Source organism: Spea bombifrons, chromosome 3 (genome assembly GCF_027358695.1).
Source record: "Spea bombifrons isolate aSpeBom1 chromosome 3, aSpeBom1.2.pri, whole genome shotgun sequence".
Lineage (NCBI taxonomy): Eukaryota > Metazoa > Chordata > Amphibia > Anura > Pelobatidae > Spea > Spea bombifrons.
In genome coordinates, this window is record NC_071089.1 from 8,511,592 (window position 1) to 8,528,155 (window position 16,564).

The 16,564-nt window shown below is 38.7% G+C and overlaps 1 protein-coding gene across 8 annotated transcripts in view; it reads left to right on the forward strand.

The window, feature by feature from the left end:
- The first annotated feature begins 6,225 nt into the window (after positions 1 to 6,225).
- Positions 6,226 to 16,564, forward strand: part of ESRRG (estrogen related receptor gamma) — a 114,846-nt gene continuing 104,507 nt past the window's right edge. For 2 of the 8 annotated variants that reach the window (XM_053458692.1, XM_053458693.1), the window contains exons 1-2: positions 6,226 to 6,438; positions 11,827 to 11,904. In XM_053458692.1, the coding sequence (XP_053314667.1) occupies positions 6,383 to 6,438; positions 11,827 to 11,904 (134 nt within the window). In that variant the 5' untranslated portion in view covers positions 6,226 to 6,382. Of the gene's footprint in view, positions 6,443 to 11,826; positions 11,905 to 16,564 lie in introns of those variants that run through there. The other 6 variants (XM_053458695.1, XM_053458698.1, XM_053458694.1 and 3 more) reach the window with 5 other exon arrangements.

Below are 16,564 nucleotides of genomic sequence, written 5' to 3' on the forward strand. Positions count from 1 at the left end.
AATCCAATCTGGGAATATATTGTCAAATAATGGAAATAATCTCCTTAAATTAGAAGCCTGCTCTAGTAGGATGAAGCCCTCTTTAGCTGGAGACCCAACAACTGAAGGTAGACCGTAAAAGGCTTTTCTAGGGCACCACCATGTCTGAAAACCCCTTTAGGTTTCATCCATGAGTCCATATCTGAATTTAACTAAATACAACCCCCTATTCCCTAAATCATGTCTCCAACATGGAGGGATATTATTACCCCTAGTCATTACATTGCTAAACAGTTTCTCTTTCATCTGAAAATAAGAGATGCATTCCAACTGTTTTCTCAATAATACCCCAACCTTTCTGGATTGTTAGCACTCATAACAGCGAGGACGGCAGGACGGGGAAGAAGGCTGTCAGGCCAAGGGTTAGGAAGACTTAACTAAGCCGTTACCCAGGGTGCTACAACCAGTTTGAAACTTAAATGTACATTTTGTTCCCCACCGTTTGAAATCTATATGTACAGGCAAGATTAGCGAGGAAAAGGCGCCGGTACTTACCGGGCCTGGACACTATGCTGTCTTGCAACATCGCCACCTTGACCTGTCTTCTGAGGCTCTGTAGCTCTCGCGGACAAGCCACATTAACCATCAGGGCTCGTAACCCCCTGGCAGTCCTTATAAATGTAATAAGAATACATTTCACTTAAAAATAAAAGTGGAACGTTCCAAATGAGCATGTTTCGTTAATAAACACTATAGTTTCCAACATTCCGTCGGAAATTCCCAACGATTGGCGCTTTTTATTAACCCCTTAAGGACAATGGGCGGTTCCTAAGCCCATTGAAAACAATGCATTTTGAGCCCGTACATGTACAGGCTTTGTCATTAAGGGGTTAATGATGTCGAAACCAATATTAGAACACGGAGCGTACCAGGAGCATCAAGAACCAGGCGCTTTTAATATGGATGCAATGGTTTTTCCAGTTCTGGTTAACCCCTTGAGTGCCAGGCGACGAATTAGCCAAATAGTTTAAACATTGTAGCCCCTTCTATTATCTACCCGCCATGTCTTTTTGGAGGTTAAGATCACGAGCAGCTGGAGTGGCACATGCGAAAAGTTTCCCAGAAATATCAAATATATCACATGGAAATAATATTCCCTACAATGTGCTATTTTATTGCCCTGGCATTCGTAAAAGTGGAATGAGTGGTATATTCACGAGTAATAATAACAAATATTTCTTTTTGATGTTGCCCATTAAAAGCCATTTTTATGTTTCCTACAGAGATAATTCCCCTTCCTATTTGACGAGATAGCTCTCTCGGGGGACATGTTTTTACTTGTTAGTTTATTTGTGGGGTTTTATATAGGTGCATCTTTTTTCTTAATAGGGAGTAATGTCTCTGTGTCATTTTAATTAACAAGCAGAAAATATGTATGGCTGCCGGCTGCGCTCTGTTATTATGGGACTGCTTTCTAGAATCAGGTTCCTTATCGCTGCTTTGGAAGCAGCTCAGGAGGCCATGCGCATGGTCGGTTAACCCCTTCAGGACCAGCGGGGCCCAGCAAACCCCGGCACTGTTAGGGTTAACTCACAACAAACCACCTGATGCCACAATAATGCAAATAATTACGGAGATCCTAATCCTATTTCTCCTCAACTTGTAATGTAACGGAAATGTGTTTACTGCTTCACGTGTATCAGAAGTAACCTAATATCAGTGGGTTTTAACCCCCCCCTCGTAGTGGAATATCTTCTAACGCTCATCAAATGCACTTAAAGGGACACTCCCGCCATCGCTTGCACTTTAACCCCCCTATACACATTCGCCCCCTATTTGCCAGGCACAAGATGTGTTCTGCCAAATGCGTCTCCAGCCGCATGTATAATCACCACCAGTTAGAGGCTCCCCTGTGTGCATGCGCGGACAGCATTCCCACTGATTTCTCCTAAATGTAAGGAATTAAATGTTTCTTTTTTTCAGCCTCAATAAATGCATAATGTGTATTCTTTGTTCCACGGCCTGCTTAGAACACCGTGTGCCCCTTTAATTGCTGTGCTTTGATTTATCACACAGGGCAGACGGCTTTTATTTATTTATTTGTTTGTTTGTTTATGTATTTATTGGTATTTGTTTATGTGCTGGTAAAGTGTATAAAAGGAGTAAAATAACAAGCACGTCTGTCCAGTGATCTCAGTGTCCTCCCCCCACGGCATGTAGCGAGATGTGTCGGTTTTCATAATTAGCATTAAATTTAGTACCGGTAGAAGTACCAAAAAAAGGCTGAAATTCATAAATCTGGTTGTTTTGGATTCATGGAGAAATTCTGTGACAGTAGACTGATTTCCAGAATATGAATACAGGACAAGTTAGTCCCCTGGTAGTTAAAGGGTTAATGGCCGTTCTGTATGTAAAGGTAGTAGTTTTACTGCTTGTCCTAAAAATATACATAAAACATATTTAATAGCACAGCAATGGCATTGTTTAGAACTGGAGAAATAGCAAGATTGTAAGCTTGTTTAAGCCCGGCCTTTCGCTTCAATATGAACGGGTCGGAGGGAGAGAGGGGCAGATGTGATAGAAACCTTTTACTAGAGGGTCAGAGACTTAGATGGAACTTTTACTTAACTTGTAATGATGTTGTAATGATGTTTTACTAAGAGAGTGGTTGACACGTGGAACAGCCTCCCAGCAGAAGTGGTAGTGGTTAATACAGTGAAGGAATTTAAACACACACATGGGATAGGCATATGGCTCCTGAATCTATGACGAGACCAAGGGTAGTTTACCGATTTTACAGCGCTGCGGAATATAACGGCGCTATATAAATCCGGGGGGGGGGGACCTAATATAATAATCAGAATCTAAGGGTATTTCGTATATATACTATTACATTCTATGTATAGAGCATTTCGAGTCTCGCACGGCACGGATTTCGACCTGTTCTAGAACTTTGCTCCAGTCCTGCGTACGGTAAACTCCATCATCATCATCATCTGTGGCATTTAAAGGCTTTCGTATCCAGCGATCTCCCGGCTCCTTCTGTATACAGATAAACAAACCTTCTGGTTATGTACGTCCACATATGTGTATGTGTGTTTAAACATGCTCACACGTATCTGTATATAGACCTCCGTAAAGGTAAGACTAAGAAAACCGATTGTTCTTAAACCTCTAAAAATGTATTGTGTTTTTTTAAAAAGGATACTTATTCTTTTTAGCTTTAAGTGAGATTTACATGAACTTTTATCCAATTTCCTAGCATTATCAGCAGTACTAGCGTATGTAATTGTACAGCGCCGCGGAATATGATGGCGCTATATAAAACAATAAATACTAATAATGTAATATTCATTTAGAGGATACACAGCCTAATTCTCAACGTACATCTAGCGGGTCTAATACCTGCTCTGCTTTCTGCCGCTAGAACGCTAGATTACATGGAATTGTTTCAATGTATTTGTGCGCGGGGCGTTAAAGCGGGGTCTTTTTCTGGAGGCTTTCTAGAATTGTGTGGGTTTGAGACCCCCCAGTATGTACCCCATTGGCTGCTTTAACTCAAAAGACAGTTCCAGTTTCCCTGGAAGGGTGGTGGGGAGGGGGGAGAGTCAATTGCTTTGTCTCTGTGTCCGTGTAGGAAAGCACTGGGTAGTGAAGACAGCCGTTTGGCTTGATGAAAGATGGTTGGAGGGAAGGTTGTGATGGTTAATAGGGTGACAGCAGGGGAGGAGGCAGGCAAATGCGAAAACATGAAAAGGGACCTGCTTCGGGGAGATGGCGAGATATTATTATCCCGCGGACTAAAGAAAATTAGCAACAATAATCCTACAAAGTTGCCAGATTTCGTCACATCGTTTCTACCCCACCCTCCCCACCCATCCTACGAAGCTGTATGTAACTAAAAAGGTTTCCGTTTTAACCCTTCGAGCGCTATGGCACAAAAGCAGCCCCGCCTGGCGCTTCGAGGGTTAAAAACAGGGGAGCGTGAATTATTGCGCAACGGCCGACATTCGGTGCCTGTGTTTTGGTTTTTTTTTTGGTTAATTTTAAAACAAATATACGGATGGTAGACAAGTCGCAGGTTACAATGTTATCGGATCATACACGGGAGAAAATAATTAGCGGCATCAGTGCCGCGGAGATAAAGATTATCACGCGGGAAGATAGCGGACGCCACGTTCGAATGCTGACGGGGAATGCGTGCTTTATGCTTTTATGGTATTTTAAATTCCAGTTTCAATCAAAATGTGCTCAAAAAAGGCATTTCGGTGCCGTAAAATGATTAAATGTCTCCCCCGTTAAGGTTTCAGACTAATCTTTTTTGTTGTATAGTTGTCTCCAGAATGCTTGCATTTTAGTTCTAGTCCCAAAGCACTTTTTTATTCGACGCTCGCAGCCAAATTTACATCTTAATTGCAGGGTTCACATTTAACAATATAGGCAGCATAACGCTACCGGTAATTAAGGTTTTATAAGCGGCTTTTACACACTATACGGTATCGAGTCCCTATTTTTCACACTTTAAAATTGTAAAATGATGGTGGCGGCGGTGGGGGGAGGGAGTAAAAAAAAAAAAACAAGCAGGCCCTGTTGTTTTGCCCCCAAACGTAATCCTTATCTTTTCGACTTTGAAAGTTCCTAACGTTGACGTTTTCTTTTCTCCCTTTCTTGCGTTTGCAAACGAAGGGTGTGTGTTTTCCCTCTCTGCGTTTTTGTGTGAAGATCAGGGAGATTGGACAGGTGTAACTAACAAAAAGTGCGGCACGCAAAAATAAATAATATATATAATAAAATAAATAAATAAATAGTCTCTGAGATCCATTCCAGCAAATCTATTCAATTTTTTTTGTTGCAAAAATTCATTTTTTTTTTTTTTGTTGGGGTTTATTATGCAGGAATATTCCCCGTCCCAGGATCCGCGCGCACTTTAGGCTGTTCACGCACGCACACTCTAGTGCTGTTTTCCCCGGAGAAACGACACAATGTATATAAACTGGAGATAAAGATTGCAGGAAATGTTTGCTACCAAATAAATTGTAGCCGTTTTCAGGAGCGTCTTAAATGCGATGATTTGGAAGCGTTTTGGATTTTGCGTTTTTTTTTTGTTATTTTCTTTAAAAAAAAATAATAAGAAAATTCTTGGTATGGGGGGGACCCAACGCAGAGTCGCAGAAGAAGCGAGAGCTGATTTTGTCGGACAGACGTGTTAATTCGCATCCCGCTGTATGTTGTTATAAAGGGTGACAGTGTGAGTGTGGTGTGCTGTAATCTGCTCTCTGTCACAAAATGTAAGACGCCGACCGATGTGACTCCTTCGGATTGTTTCGGTATTTTTCGCATAATCTGCATCCATGCGCTCTAAGTTTCATGTTCGTTTAAAGCCGACTGTTCGCTACAACCCTCTTGACAAGTGTGTGAAAGCGTGTATTTATTTAAGCAAATGTAACAAAAAAAAAACAAAAAACCCCCAAAACTTGCTGTTTCGGAAAAATTAACCCCTTCAGGCTTTTTCCCGGATTCCGTACCTGGGTTGCAGGTGTCTTTTCTGAGCACAAAATCCAGCTCAGATGGATAATCAATTAGCGCTAGCTAATTATTGTTGCCGTCTAGCCGCCGTCGCCTGCCATGGCTTACGAAGGGTTAAAGCCATCCCCTAGCTTTTTGCACAACATTAAAAAAAAAATTTGGTGCCCCCCCCGCAGCAAAATATTACATCTGCAAACAAAGGAACTCATCCATTTGATGACAAATTCATTTAAAAAATGGGGGTTTTACAAAACGACATCCCAAAGAAAAAATAAAAGAGTGGAAAAAGTGGGTAAATTTGGCTTAAAAAAAAAATCAGAAAAAAAAAAAGAAATTGGTAAAAAAAAAAAAAAATTTAAACATTTTCTCCGCTGCTTTTTTTTTTTTTGGTTAAGTGCAGATCTCCCGTTCATTTGGCTCTGGTGGATTGTATTTAATGTTATAACAAACGTTTAATGCCCAAACAGAGCGGTGCTTTTTGATTCCCCCTCTGAACGGTCGCCCCGAGGAAACATTTCTCGCTCCCTCTCTGCCTCCCTCCGCTTTCAGTGTGCTCCAAATCCCCTCCCTCGCTACCTGCCCGGCTGTCACAACGTGTGCAGCCCCTGCCCTCCCGTCCTTCTCATTGGCTATCGCCCCCACCAATCCTCAAGCCGAGTGGACCAGAGGGACTGCATATGTAAAGACCTACTTAATATTAATGGGCTCCGGTCTGGGCTTTAAGTCCTTGATTAGGAGCGTGTGAGAGCTTTTGGTCCCAACTGGCTGTTCCTATAGGGTTGTCACCGGGAGAACATTTCTGTTAATTGCACGGCTCTCTGACAAGGGAAACTTTGATTTATAGCTGCGTTGCACAAATTATGGTTTCCGGGCGCACATGGATTCGGTAGAACTTTGCCTCCCTGAATCTTTTTCCCTGCACTACGAAGAAGAGTAGGTACCTCTCTCTCTCTCTCTTTCTTTTTTTTTTTTGTTTCTCCTCCGTCCTTTTTCCTGCACGTTGCTAAATATTTATTCAGGGACGCAGGTACATCTGCGAGGATCTCTGTGCATGAGTGAGTGCGTGTGGCTGTTTGTCTCGTGTATTGTGTTGCGGAGGCTGCCGTCTAATTGTTCTGTTACCTTCCAGCGTGTGTCCTGTGACAATCGGCAGAACAGCTGTCCGTAACCACTTCTTATTTCTCGAGCACTAAGAATAGGCTCTTGGCACAAAAGCTTAGCCAAGTGTTAAAAAAACCTATAGCCTTTTGCCAGCGTAGGGAACATCTCTTTTTTCTCTCCCCCCCCCCCCGACCCTTCCTCCCCAGCAAAGACCCTGGATAGAGTTCAGCCTCCGGGAGATCTAGACAGAGCTGAATACGGTAGCGCTCGGTGTATTTGTAGGGCTGTCACACGTCGAGAGTAAGTGACATGTTCAGGGCTGTGGATAATGACACTAAATCGGAAGGCATGATTAGAACGCGCCGCTCGGGAAGGAGACTTCTGTATTTCAGCCTCAAGTGCAGGTCTAGGAGGCTAACCATTAACTAGCTATAATGCATGCGCCGGTCAATGTATAACTCAGGGCAGTTAAGGATCATTTGTTGAAAATAGAGAGCGAGTGAAGGAGCGCGCTGTCGAGCGTTCTCCTTATTTGTGAAATTTGAAACTTAAATCAAAACAAAATCAGTGTAATACCCCTAAAAAAAACCCTATCGTTCGCGGAAAAAAAATGTTGTTTTATTTGTTTTAGATTAGAAAAAATTGAAATTGTTAGTTTTGCTAGGACTTGTTTTATTTCATGTTATGTTTTTTGTTTTGTTTGTTTTTTTACCCATATTGTGCAATATGAGAAGGCAAGGCAGATAAGCATCTAAATTAACTTTGTAACGGTCAGGGCTATAGGGTGCTGTCGTTTTCTGCATCTCTCTCTCGTGTGGAGTTTGTTATAATCGCCGTACACTGGCCGTGTGAGATTGAGCGGGGTAAAAAGACCCATTCCTAGGGGGTTTTCTTGCCACCCCGTTGTATATAGTGGAAACAGGACCCTATGTGGATGTGTCAGTGCGAATGTATAGATCAAGACTGTCAAAATGTGACCTTAGTGCATGCTCGTAGCAAATTGTACATCGGAATGGCAAGTAATTATAAACTTTAGGCAGAAACTTAAAATTCTAAATGGTAGAACCTAGACGACTTAGAACGTTAAAGATAATAAAAGCGACTCTATAGCTACTGCTGCTCTTCAATACTTCAGGTTACATCGGTACAAGACAGTATATCGTGTGGTTAAGAGGTCGGTGATCCTACATTCTTAGACTAAATGTAAAGATGCGCTTTATATTTTTACACGATGTGGTTTTATAGCTTAGGACTAAGTTTTGAAGCTGGTGTTAAGGCATAGGAAGGGACCTTTAGACATGGTCCAAGATTTGTCATAGCCAAAGGAGCTTTCTTAAATTTACCTTCTTATGGCTAATTTGAACGATTAGTTTAGTAAGCCTCTTAAACAAGATGCATGAAATAGATGTCAGACGTGGAAGCGCTCTTTAGAACTGTGTTACCGCCAGAAAATAAGAGCAGATCCACAACGTGCCTGCCTGCTAGACAATGCGGTTTGGTGGACAAACAGCATTATTAAATGATAGGCGAGTAATCTCTCTATCTGTGTCAATTAATAAACCACAGAATCTATCCAGGATAGTGGATTGTTGCTGAGATAAGAAGCCAGTGGCATCTTAACAGTATCTCAAATCCAGATCCCAAGCCGAAAAAAAAAGACTTTTTATTTATTTGTTTAAAGTGACGCAGCATAAATATCGAATGGGAACATTGAGTAATATGGAAAGAAAAGCTTATTAAAGAAAGTAAAGAAATAAAAACACGACAGCTTACTGCAAGCAGACGCCAAATGAAGATGAATGGGTGTGATAAGGTTTTGAAGAATAGTGTCAAAGAATGCAGGAACTTAAGCCCAGCTGAACGCATGCGACCGGCCCTTTAAATAATTGTTAAGAAAAGAAACAGATGCAAAGTGTATCTGTCCGTTCTAACATATGTGTCAATCTAATCTTTTGGAAAATGAAACAGCGGGGTCTTCGCATGAAAACTCCTTCTACTTCTGATTAAAATGTTACATTGACTAAAGGATTATAAGAGCCGACTTAATTTTACTGACTGTTTTAACAGTTGTCAGCGTCACAGCTGTTGGCAAGCGGAAAAGGCAAATAAAACAGGGGAAGCGAGCTAGCTGTTTTGGGGGAATTAATTAGTTTAAAAAAAATATGGAATGTGAAAAAAAAAATTTGAAAAAAATGGCAGAATAAAGTTAGAAGCGCGGAGTCTTTATTTCAGATTTTTTTTAGACGACTTTTAAAACCTTGGAAAATTGATTAAAAAAAATTAAGTAAAAAAATAAAAATAAAATAAAGGACAGAATAAAGTTATAGGCACTGGGGTTTCATTTATGATTCTATTTCACTTTTAAAATTGGAATAAAAAATTAAAAAAATTGTAAAAAAAAAAAAAATATAAAAAATATAAAAAATAAGTACATAATGAAAGAAAAATAACAGTGAAAGGCAGAAAGAGAGCTTAAATCTAGCAAGTGTAGTGCAGATAAGGCACAGCTACTGCTTGTCAAGAGTTCAAGATAAGATGACATTAGAGAGACAATGAATGAATACACGTCTTAAGTGATTGCTTTTAAATGATCAGGTTTCCAACTGGGATCTCAGCATTGTGTATTTTTCCACTCTCATTCCATTCCACATACCTCTCTTGTACCCTAAAGTTTTATCCCCAGAGAGTTATGTCGATAAACCATCAGCGATTCCCCCCAGAACGTGCAGCTTTCAGAACGGTAAGAAGTTTCATTACGTTACATTTATCGATATAGCGCCGGCAGGTTCAGTGGCGCTCTTACAATAGGGGTCAGTGAAAACATTTAACAAAGACACATTTAAACTGACAATACATGTTAAAAAGAACGAGAAGAGGGCCCTGTGAGCTTACAATCTACCGTAATTAAGCCAAAGTTAGAAAGAGTCGTTAATTGGCGACTTAGATGGGTCCAGAGAAGGGCCTTGGTAATTGCGCTCCAAAACCTTTAATTTGACTTCATTTGTTACATTTTTATTAACTTCGGTGCCTTTAATCAAGTCCATTGTGGAGGAACCCAATGAGAATAGGATGTCAGTGTTCCGGGAAGTTGGCGTGGGTTTTGTGAAGCCCCCATTCTGCGAGTGTTTGGAAATAAATGGTGGAAATATCAACCTTTTCCCCGGCATTAACATTTCAATCTGATGGCTCAGTCAGTTCCGGGGGAGCTGGCGCATTTTATAGAGCAAAATGCTCATTTTAATGTGTTTATGGATCTGCTCTTTTATTTACTGAGCCTGGTGCGTTGCAACAGTAATTAACCCATGTTATTAGCAAAGCCCTGGTGAATATCCATTAATTTCCCAGAATGCCCGCTCTTTCTGCCTTTCAACGAAAATTTCAAGGTGCATTATGTGCATTTTCTTGAAGTTAAAGCAGATCATCCCAACCTCCTCCCTGCTTTCATATTATTTTCCATAAAATTGATTAAATAGCCAGGCGTGGGATCACCGTAAATACTTAGCGAATAGATTTGTATTTCTTTTTTTTTTTATTGTGCAAAACTAAACGTTAACAACCCCCAAAAAATGACATTTAAAAAAAAAGCCCACCCAGAAATCTGCCCTTAATGCATTCATTTAACCCTTTGAGTACCAACAGGGTTTTTAGAACCTGCTGTCATACCTTATTTGGCTCACCAAAGCAAATCATTTATTTGTATATTTTTTTTTCCATAAATCAGATATCACAACTTTCATATTAAACCTAAATACTTCTTATAGTGATTGTTATTATTATTAATAATAATAATTATGATTATTTGCTATTGTTTTAACCCCCTTCTATATTCAGCTTCCTTTATATCAAAACGGGGTCTTTTTTAATAGGATATTTTAGGAAAAGTATTAAGTTTGTATTTGGTGGGCTATTCTTTTGAACGTTTTAGTCCTTTCAGGTTAAGTGTGTTTAAAACGCTGAGACTGTGTCTAGCTATAGTGAAAACCTTTAGGGCTTACAGGTTAATCATGCGCAGAGCGAGTGAATGAGAAGGAGTTAAAGGCCATTGTTTTGAAAGAGTTATTTTAAAGTCGACTGCCTATCTCTGGGACGCTCTCACACTGCTATCTTTGCTATGACAGCCTTGTCTGGCGGAGAAGGAGCGATATATATATATATATATATATATATGATTTAGGCAGCTGCATGTGAGCATAGCCCTGGTTCTCTGGAGGACTTGCTTTGATTTTGCCCGGATTGTATGGGCAGCCTCCCCTCCACCTTGCGTCCCTTGGCCTTGTATTAAATTGTCATTGTCCTAAAGCACAGGAGAGAGAAATGAATTGCAGTTGTGGACATGCTCTGACAGTGACATATTTAGCCCCTCTGCCTCTAATCATACTTTCTGTGTGTGTTTGATAGCGCAGGAATGACACCCATACTCCCCGTAGCCTGACGTCTTCTTCTAGACGTGTACTATATGTATGTGATTCCCCTCTGCATCTCTCAGTGTCTCTCTGTATATACATACTGTGTGTGTGTGCACGCGCGTCTGTAGCTGTGTTAGTGTGTGTATCTGTATGCATGTCTATGTAGATCTACATGTGTGTGTATATATATATATACACATTTTCCCTCGTTAATATATTTTTACCCCAATGTTTTGTCTGTAGCATGTCTGTGTATGTGTGAGTGAGTAGAAATCTTAAAGCCTTAATTATGTGACTATATATATACATATATATATATATATATATATATATATATATATATATTAATAGGTCATTATTAGCATTGATGATATCACCGGAATAGTGAAAAGTTATCATGTTCCATTAATAAAATAACAGTTTAAATAAGTCGGATTTTCTTTGGAACATAGGATAGCGGAATTAATTCTTTGTCTCTATAATGTATATGTTTATACTTAAATAAGAGACACATATTATGGTTTAGATCATGCGCACATCAGAACAAGGCATGTAACTAGACATATGTCTGCATTTGTATAAATTACATTTTACCTCCTAACACGTTTAGATGTATATTTGCATATACGCAAAACTATTATATAATATATACATATATGTATTATATAGACTGTGTCAAATTACAGAATAATGAATGTTTTATTTTTATTTTATTTATTTTTTCCTCTCTCTCTCTCTATATATATATAATTTTTTTTATTATTTTAAGGCATTTCCCCCAGACAACTGATAGATTCTTTTATCTTTATCTTAGGGAAATGGTTTATACACACAGACATGGTGTAAATGTGAGGACGAACTCTTTTTATGAAAATAAAAACTTACCTTCATGGTAGGACGGTCTAATTTTTCTTGTTTTTTTTATTTATTTATTTGTATGTGTGATGTAGATTTAACATGTTTTGCTGTGTTTATACTTCATACCCTCGTATAATTATTAACACCCAATTTAATTCTTCAGCAAAATACCACTTTGCCCCCCCATGTCGCTTCACTATAGCAATATGCTCGTTTACATGTTTTTGTGTTTTTTTCAAAAAAAAAAATACGATTTCCGAATAGATGGGTTTCTTACCAGCAAAATTTTGCACCTTATTTCTTTAACCTATTGGAGGCCGGTCGTATTTTGAATTAAATTCAAGTAAATTATATGTTTTTCTCCCCCCCCCATCGTCATTTAAAGGGCAAATGACCCCCCCCAGGGTTAACTTCAGTTTTTTTTTTTTTGTAAATTGTGACGGTTAAATATTTAACCAGCGTCTATGAGTGATATGTACAAAGCGAGGCTTAAAAACGCACACAACAAGCCTCGCTACCCCTGCGCTTGCTGCCCGTTTAGCTGGTAGAAAGGACGAAATCTCATATTATGCTACATAAAGCAGGCTGCCCATAATATAGAATTTTTTTTATTTTTTTTTTAAGAAAAAGACGCCATTATTTCTATTAGTGGATTGTACTGAAATCCACAATGTCACAGGAGGAACAAAGTCATTTTTAGGCACGATGTGCCCTTTAGATATAATCGCCAAATATCAGAACGTCTATATAAAGAACTAAAGAAGATATCAGACGAGGGTCTTCGATGTATATATATATATGCTCACGTCCAATGTATGGGGACACAGAAAATGTTATCTGTTCTTTAATGATAATTATGTTGTATGTCTTTCTTCTGCTTTATGAGGTCACAATTTTGTTGAAGGCTGCATGGAATAGAATTCGTTTATGTGAAAAAATTCCTGAAAATAAAATAATTATAGAAAAATATGTCAAATATACCATACTTATATAGGTGCTAGTATGCCATCACACCCTTGGATCTCTGTGTGTCTGGACACATTTTAAGACAATTCTAAGAGTTCACTAATTTGATTTAACCTCTCGATTGCCGGAGGAAAGAGCAATGTTGACTTTCCCACCCCTCTGATACATGCTACCCCCCCACACATGTTTGCAATGGATCCTGACCCTTAAACTTTACTAAAAACCACAGAAATGTTCTCCTAATTCTTAATCCGTTTCATTTAAGGGGCGATATCAATGCTGATTTTTAAGCAGTTTGCTTAAAAATGGTAACTTTTCATAAGCGCCAACTTCTCCGCATGTTGCTTTCCTTCTTTCCCCATTGGGTTAAGAAGACTTTGGAGCTTTTCTTTTTTTTGTTTTCTCTTGACCCTTCATATATTGATAGGTCCGGGAAGAGGTTATATAGAACTTGGTACACCATTGAAAACAGGAGGTGGAATAATTGATGATGGAAACCTTATCTGCTGCCTTAGTATTCAGGATATGAACATCATTATTTTAGCAGAGCCAAATCTAGCCCAGAGTTAGAAGACCCATAATTAAATCGTTCACAGTTCTTACTCCATCCAACAGCTGTAGGTTTGCGGCATCACAATTGTATTTTTTTTTAAAAACAATGTTGCATTTTTTAATGCGCTTTGTTCACTTATCTAACGCCCCAATTCTTTGTTATTAAAAATTAGGACACTATCCAGTATTCAACGTCTTTCGTTTTGTAGATGTGGGCTCCAAACCGAGACAGGCTGATTTTTAAGCCAAATTTATCATGTAGTAGTAAAAAAAATCATAAAAATATGCCAGTAGAAGTTGTACATTTCTTTGTCTTAGGCACGTCTTTGTACATATTTTTTTGAGATTTGTTCAATATGGCAAGCATTTCAGGAGGGTCTTCTTCAAGAATTGTATTCTGCATCTTCTCGAACGACCCGCTATTGGCTTTCCTTATTATAAAATAGAACGTGCCAGTTTAATACAGTCCAGAAGATAGTTTTCACACTAAATAGGCCAGTCATATTTTTTCCCTTGTCAGTTCTTCAAGGAAGGCTTGTCCATCTGTTAGAAACACTTAGGCTCCCCCATGTAATGAAGTGTGAAAATGTAAACTAGCCCAGCGCTTTTCTTTTTTTTTTTTTCTTCTCTTCAAATTGTCAATTGAAAAAGTTTTAGAATCCCCAACTCGGTATCGAGCAGCTGTCCAATAGGCAACAACCCACATCAATCCATTTGGTGTAAAAGGGGTGGGGGGGAATGGTCGAATCATCCAAAGAAGTTTTCATTAAGAAATTAAAATTAAGAATTTAAAATTTGCGAATATAATAAGTTGCTAATTGGATATTGCGAATGTGATTATTATCCTCAGGAAATGGATCTGGCTCCGTTTGCTACAAGAAAACCGAAATATTGAAATAAAAAAATGAGTCTAATTTTTTAAATAAAAATTTCCAAGCTTATGAGGATTCTCCTCCCCCCACCCCCCAGCCCTTTTGGGAGATAATTTATGTAAGTTCTTTCGGCAATGATATTACTCCCTTGCGCAACGCATTTGTTTATATCGGCGAATAGACGCCAGTGCTGCAGTGCGCGGCTGCCCGCCATGATTGTGAAATTTATTGAATCCAGAGACGCAATCACACACACACACACACACCATTGCGACAAACGTGATTGCTGTTTTCTGTGAGCTTTTCCATTTATCCTTCTAAAGTTTACTTAATTTTATGAAAATAAACAACGCAATGAAAATTATTGGGTTCAGATGCGCCCGTGGGTTTTGGACTTTTAACGCTTTTACTGCTAGGGAGGTGGACATCACGTCGCGAAAATAACCTGCAACATTTTTTAATATCCAGAAACAATTCCAAAAAATAGCTTAAGTTTTACTATTATGTTTTCTTAAAATTAAGGCCATAGACGCTTTATTGTGTTTTTCTTTTTTTTTCTTTTATTTTTTGTAACTGGAATTAATTTAAGACATAATTGCGCATTGCAAATAATAATCCATTTTTAAAATAATATTTTTCCATCAAAGAGCTGTTGGTTTCTCATAAGAGATTCTGAATCCTTTCACATTTCTCCGGTTAGCTTTCGCAAACGGGGGAGCAGGTTAAATGTTGGGGGATATGGCTCAGTGCACCATAAGTCTTAACAACAATCACAGGGGCAAAGTGGGAATTCCCGGTAATGGAACGGAGACCTCCCAACAGTCCATTACAATACGGCTATCAGAAAAGCATGAAGCACAGGGGTACCCAGGTCACATCAAAGAGACAATCACAATGCTTCATTAATGTAGGGGGACACATGCGCAACGTGTCGCAGGGCCACAAATATTGATACAAAGAGCCACTCAGGTCTAGACATATGTTTTTTGGGCCCCACAGCTGGTCTTGGGTGACATCTTCCATTATCTTTGAGCATTTAGCTGACAGTGACGTGACTAGCAGTCTGGAGAGGGCTACATCACCATATATGATAAGAGTACTGGGAGTTGTATTTGGATAACAGCTGAAGGGCTATAACTGGAAACACAGTTCTTGAGTCAACAAAGGTGCCTCCCTTCTAACAACAAAATATATACCCTCCTTATCCCCTGCACATGTTATAAAGATTAATATATATATATATATATACATATCCATACATACACACACATACACACATACATACATACATACATACACATTCATGCATACACACACATTCATCCATACACACACACACATACATATATATATTTAGAAATTGCATAAAATATATTGCATTGTAAAATAAATTAGAAAAATTCACTACATTAACTTTGCTGCCAGAAGGTCAGGGCAGAGCAACCATGCATTTCAGGCTTAAAATTCAATAACCCTTTCTTTGCCGGGGATCGCTTGCAATGCATAACATTTACTGTAAAACCAATTCATTAGTCTCACATTGAAAACATTTGTCCCGGGGTCAGGCTCGGGGCACGTGACTGCCAATTCTCATTCACCGAGCTGGTGCTTTTACCTGAGATTCCTGCTTTATTCTCTCCATGGAGATGAGATCCATTAATAACATTGCGTGTAAGGAAGGGATCGCGTCGTACCTTAACTGATATTTTTAAATGAAAACGACGGTCGGAATTTTCATAATTTATTCTCCTCCCCCGAATCATATTTATTTTAAACGGTTATCGTAGCGAAACATTAAGTTCCGGAACTCGACCATACATATAACATTTAAAAAATAACAATATAGAAAAAATATTATGTTTTAAAAGGCTATAAAGACATAATACTAGAGATCTGTGATCCAGTCTAGAGAAATAATCTTGTCCAATATATGAATATATGGAATAGACTGAATTTTTCGAGCTGTGCATTAAATTTGCTCCTTTTATCTAGGGTTTGTCAATTAGTTGTCGCTTTGTGCATTACGACTTTTTGAGGTTTTACGTTTAGTTTTAGATTTTCTTTCTGGCTTTAAATATGTCAATTCACAGAAATAAAGTCGGAGTGAACATGGATAACATACTCGATATTGCAAACGCCCAACTCATTAGAGAATGAACTGACGGGTTACTAGCAATTAAAAAAAAATATATATATATATATAAAAATATAAAAAATATAAATACTGTCTTCAGGATAAGAAATATAAAAAAAATCTTATGGCCTAGAATTATTGTAAATTTAGCTTAGCGCCCCATGGATGTC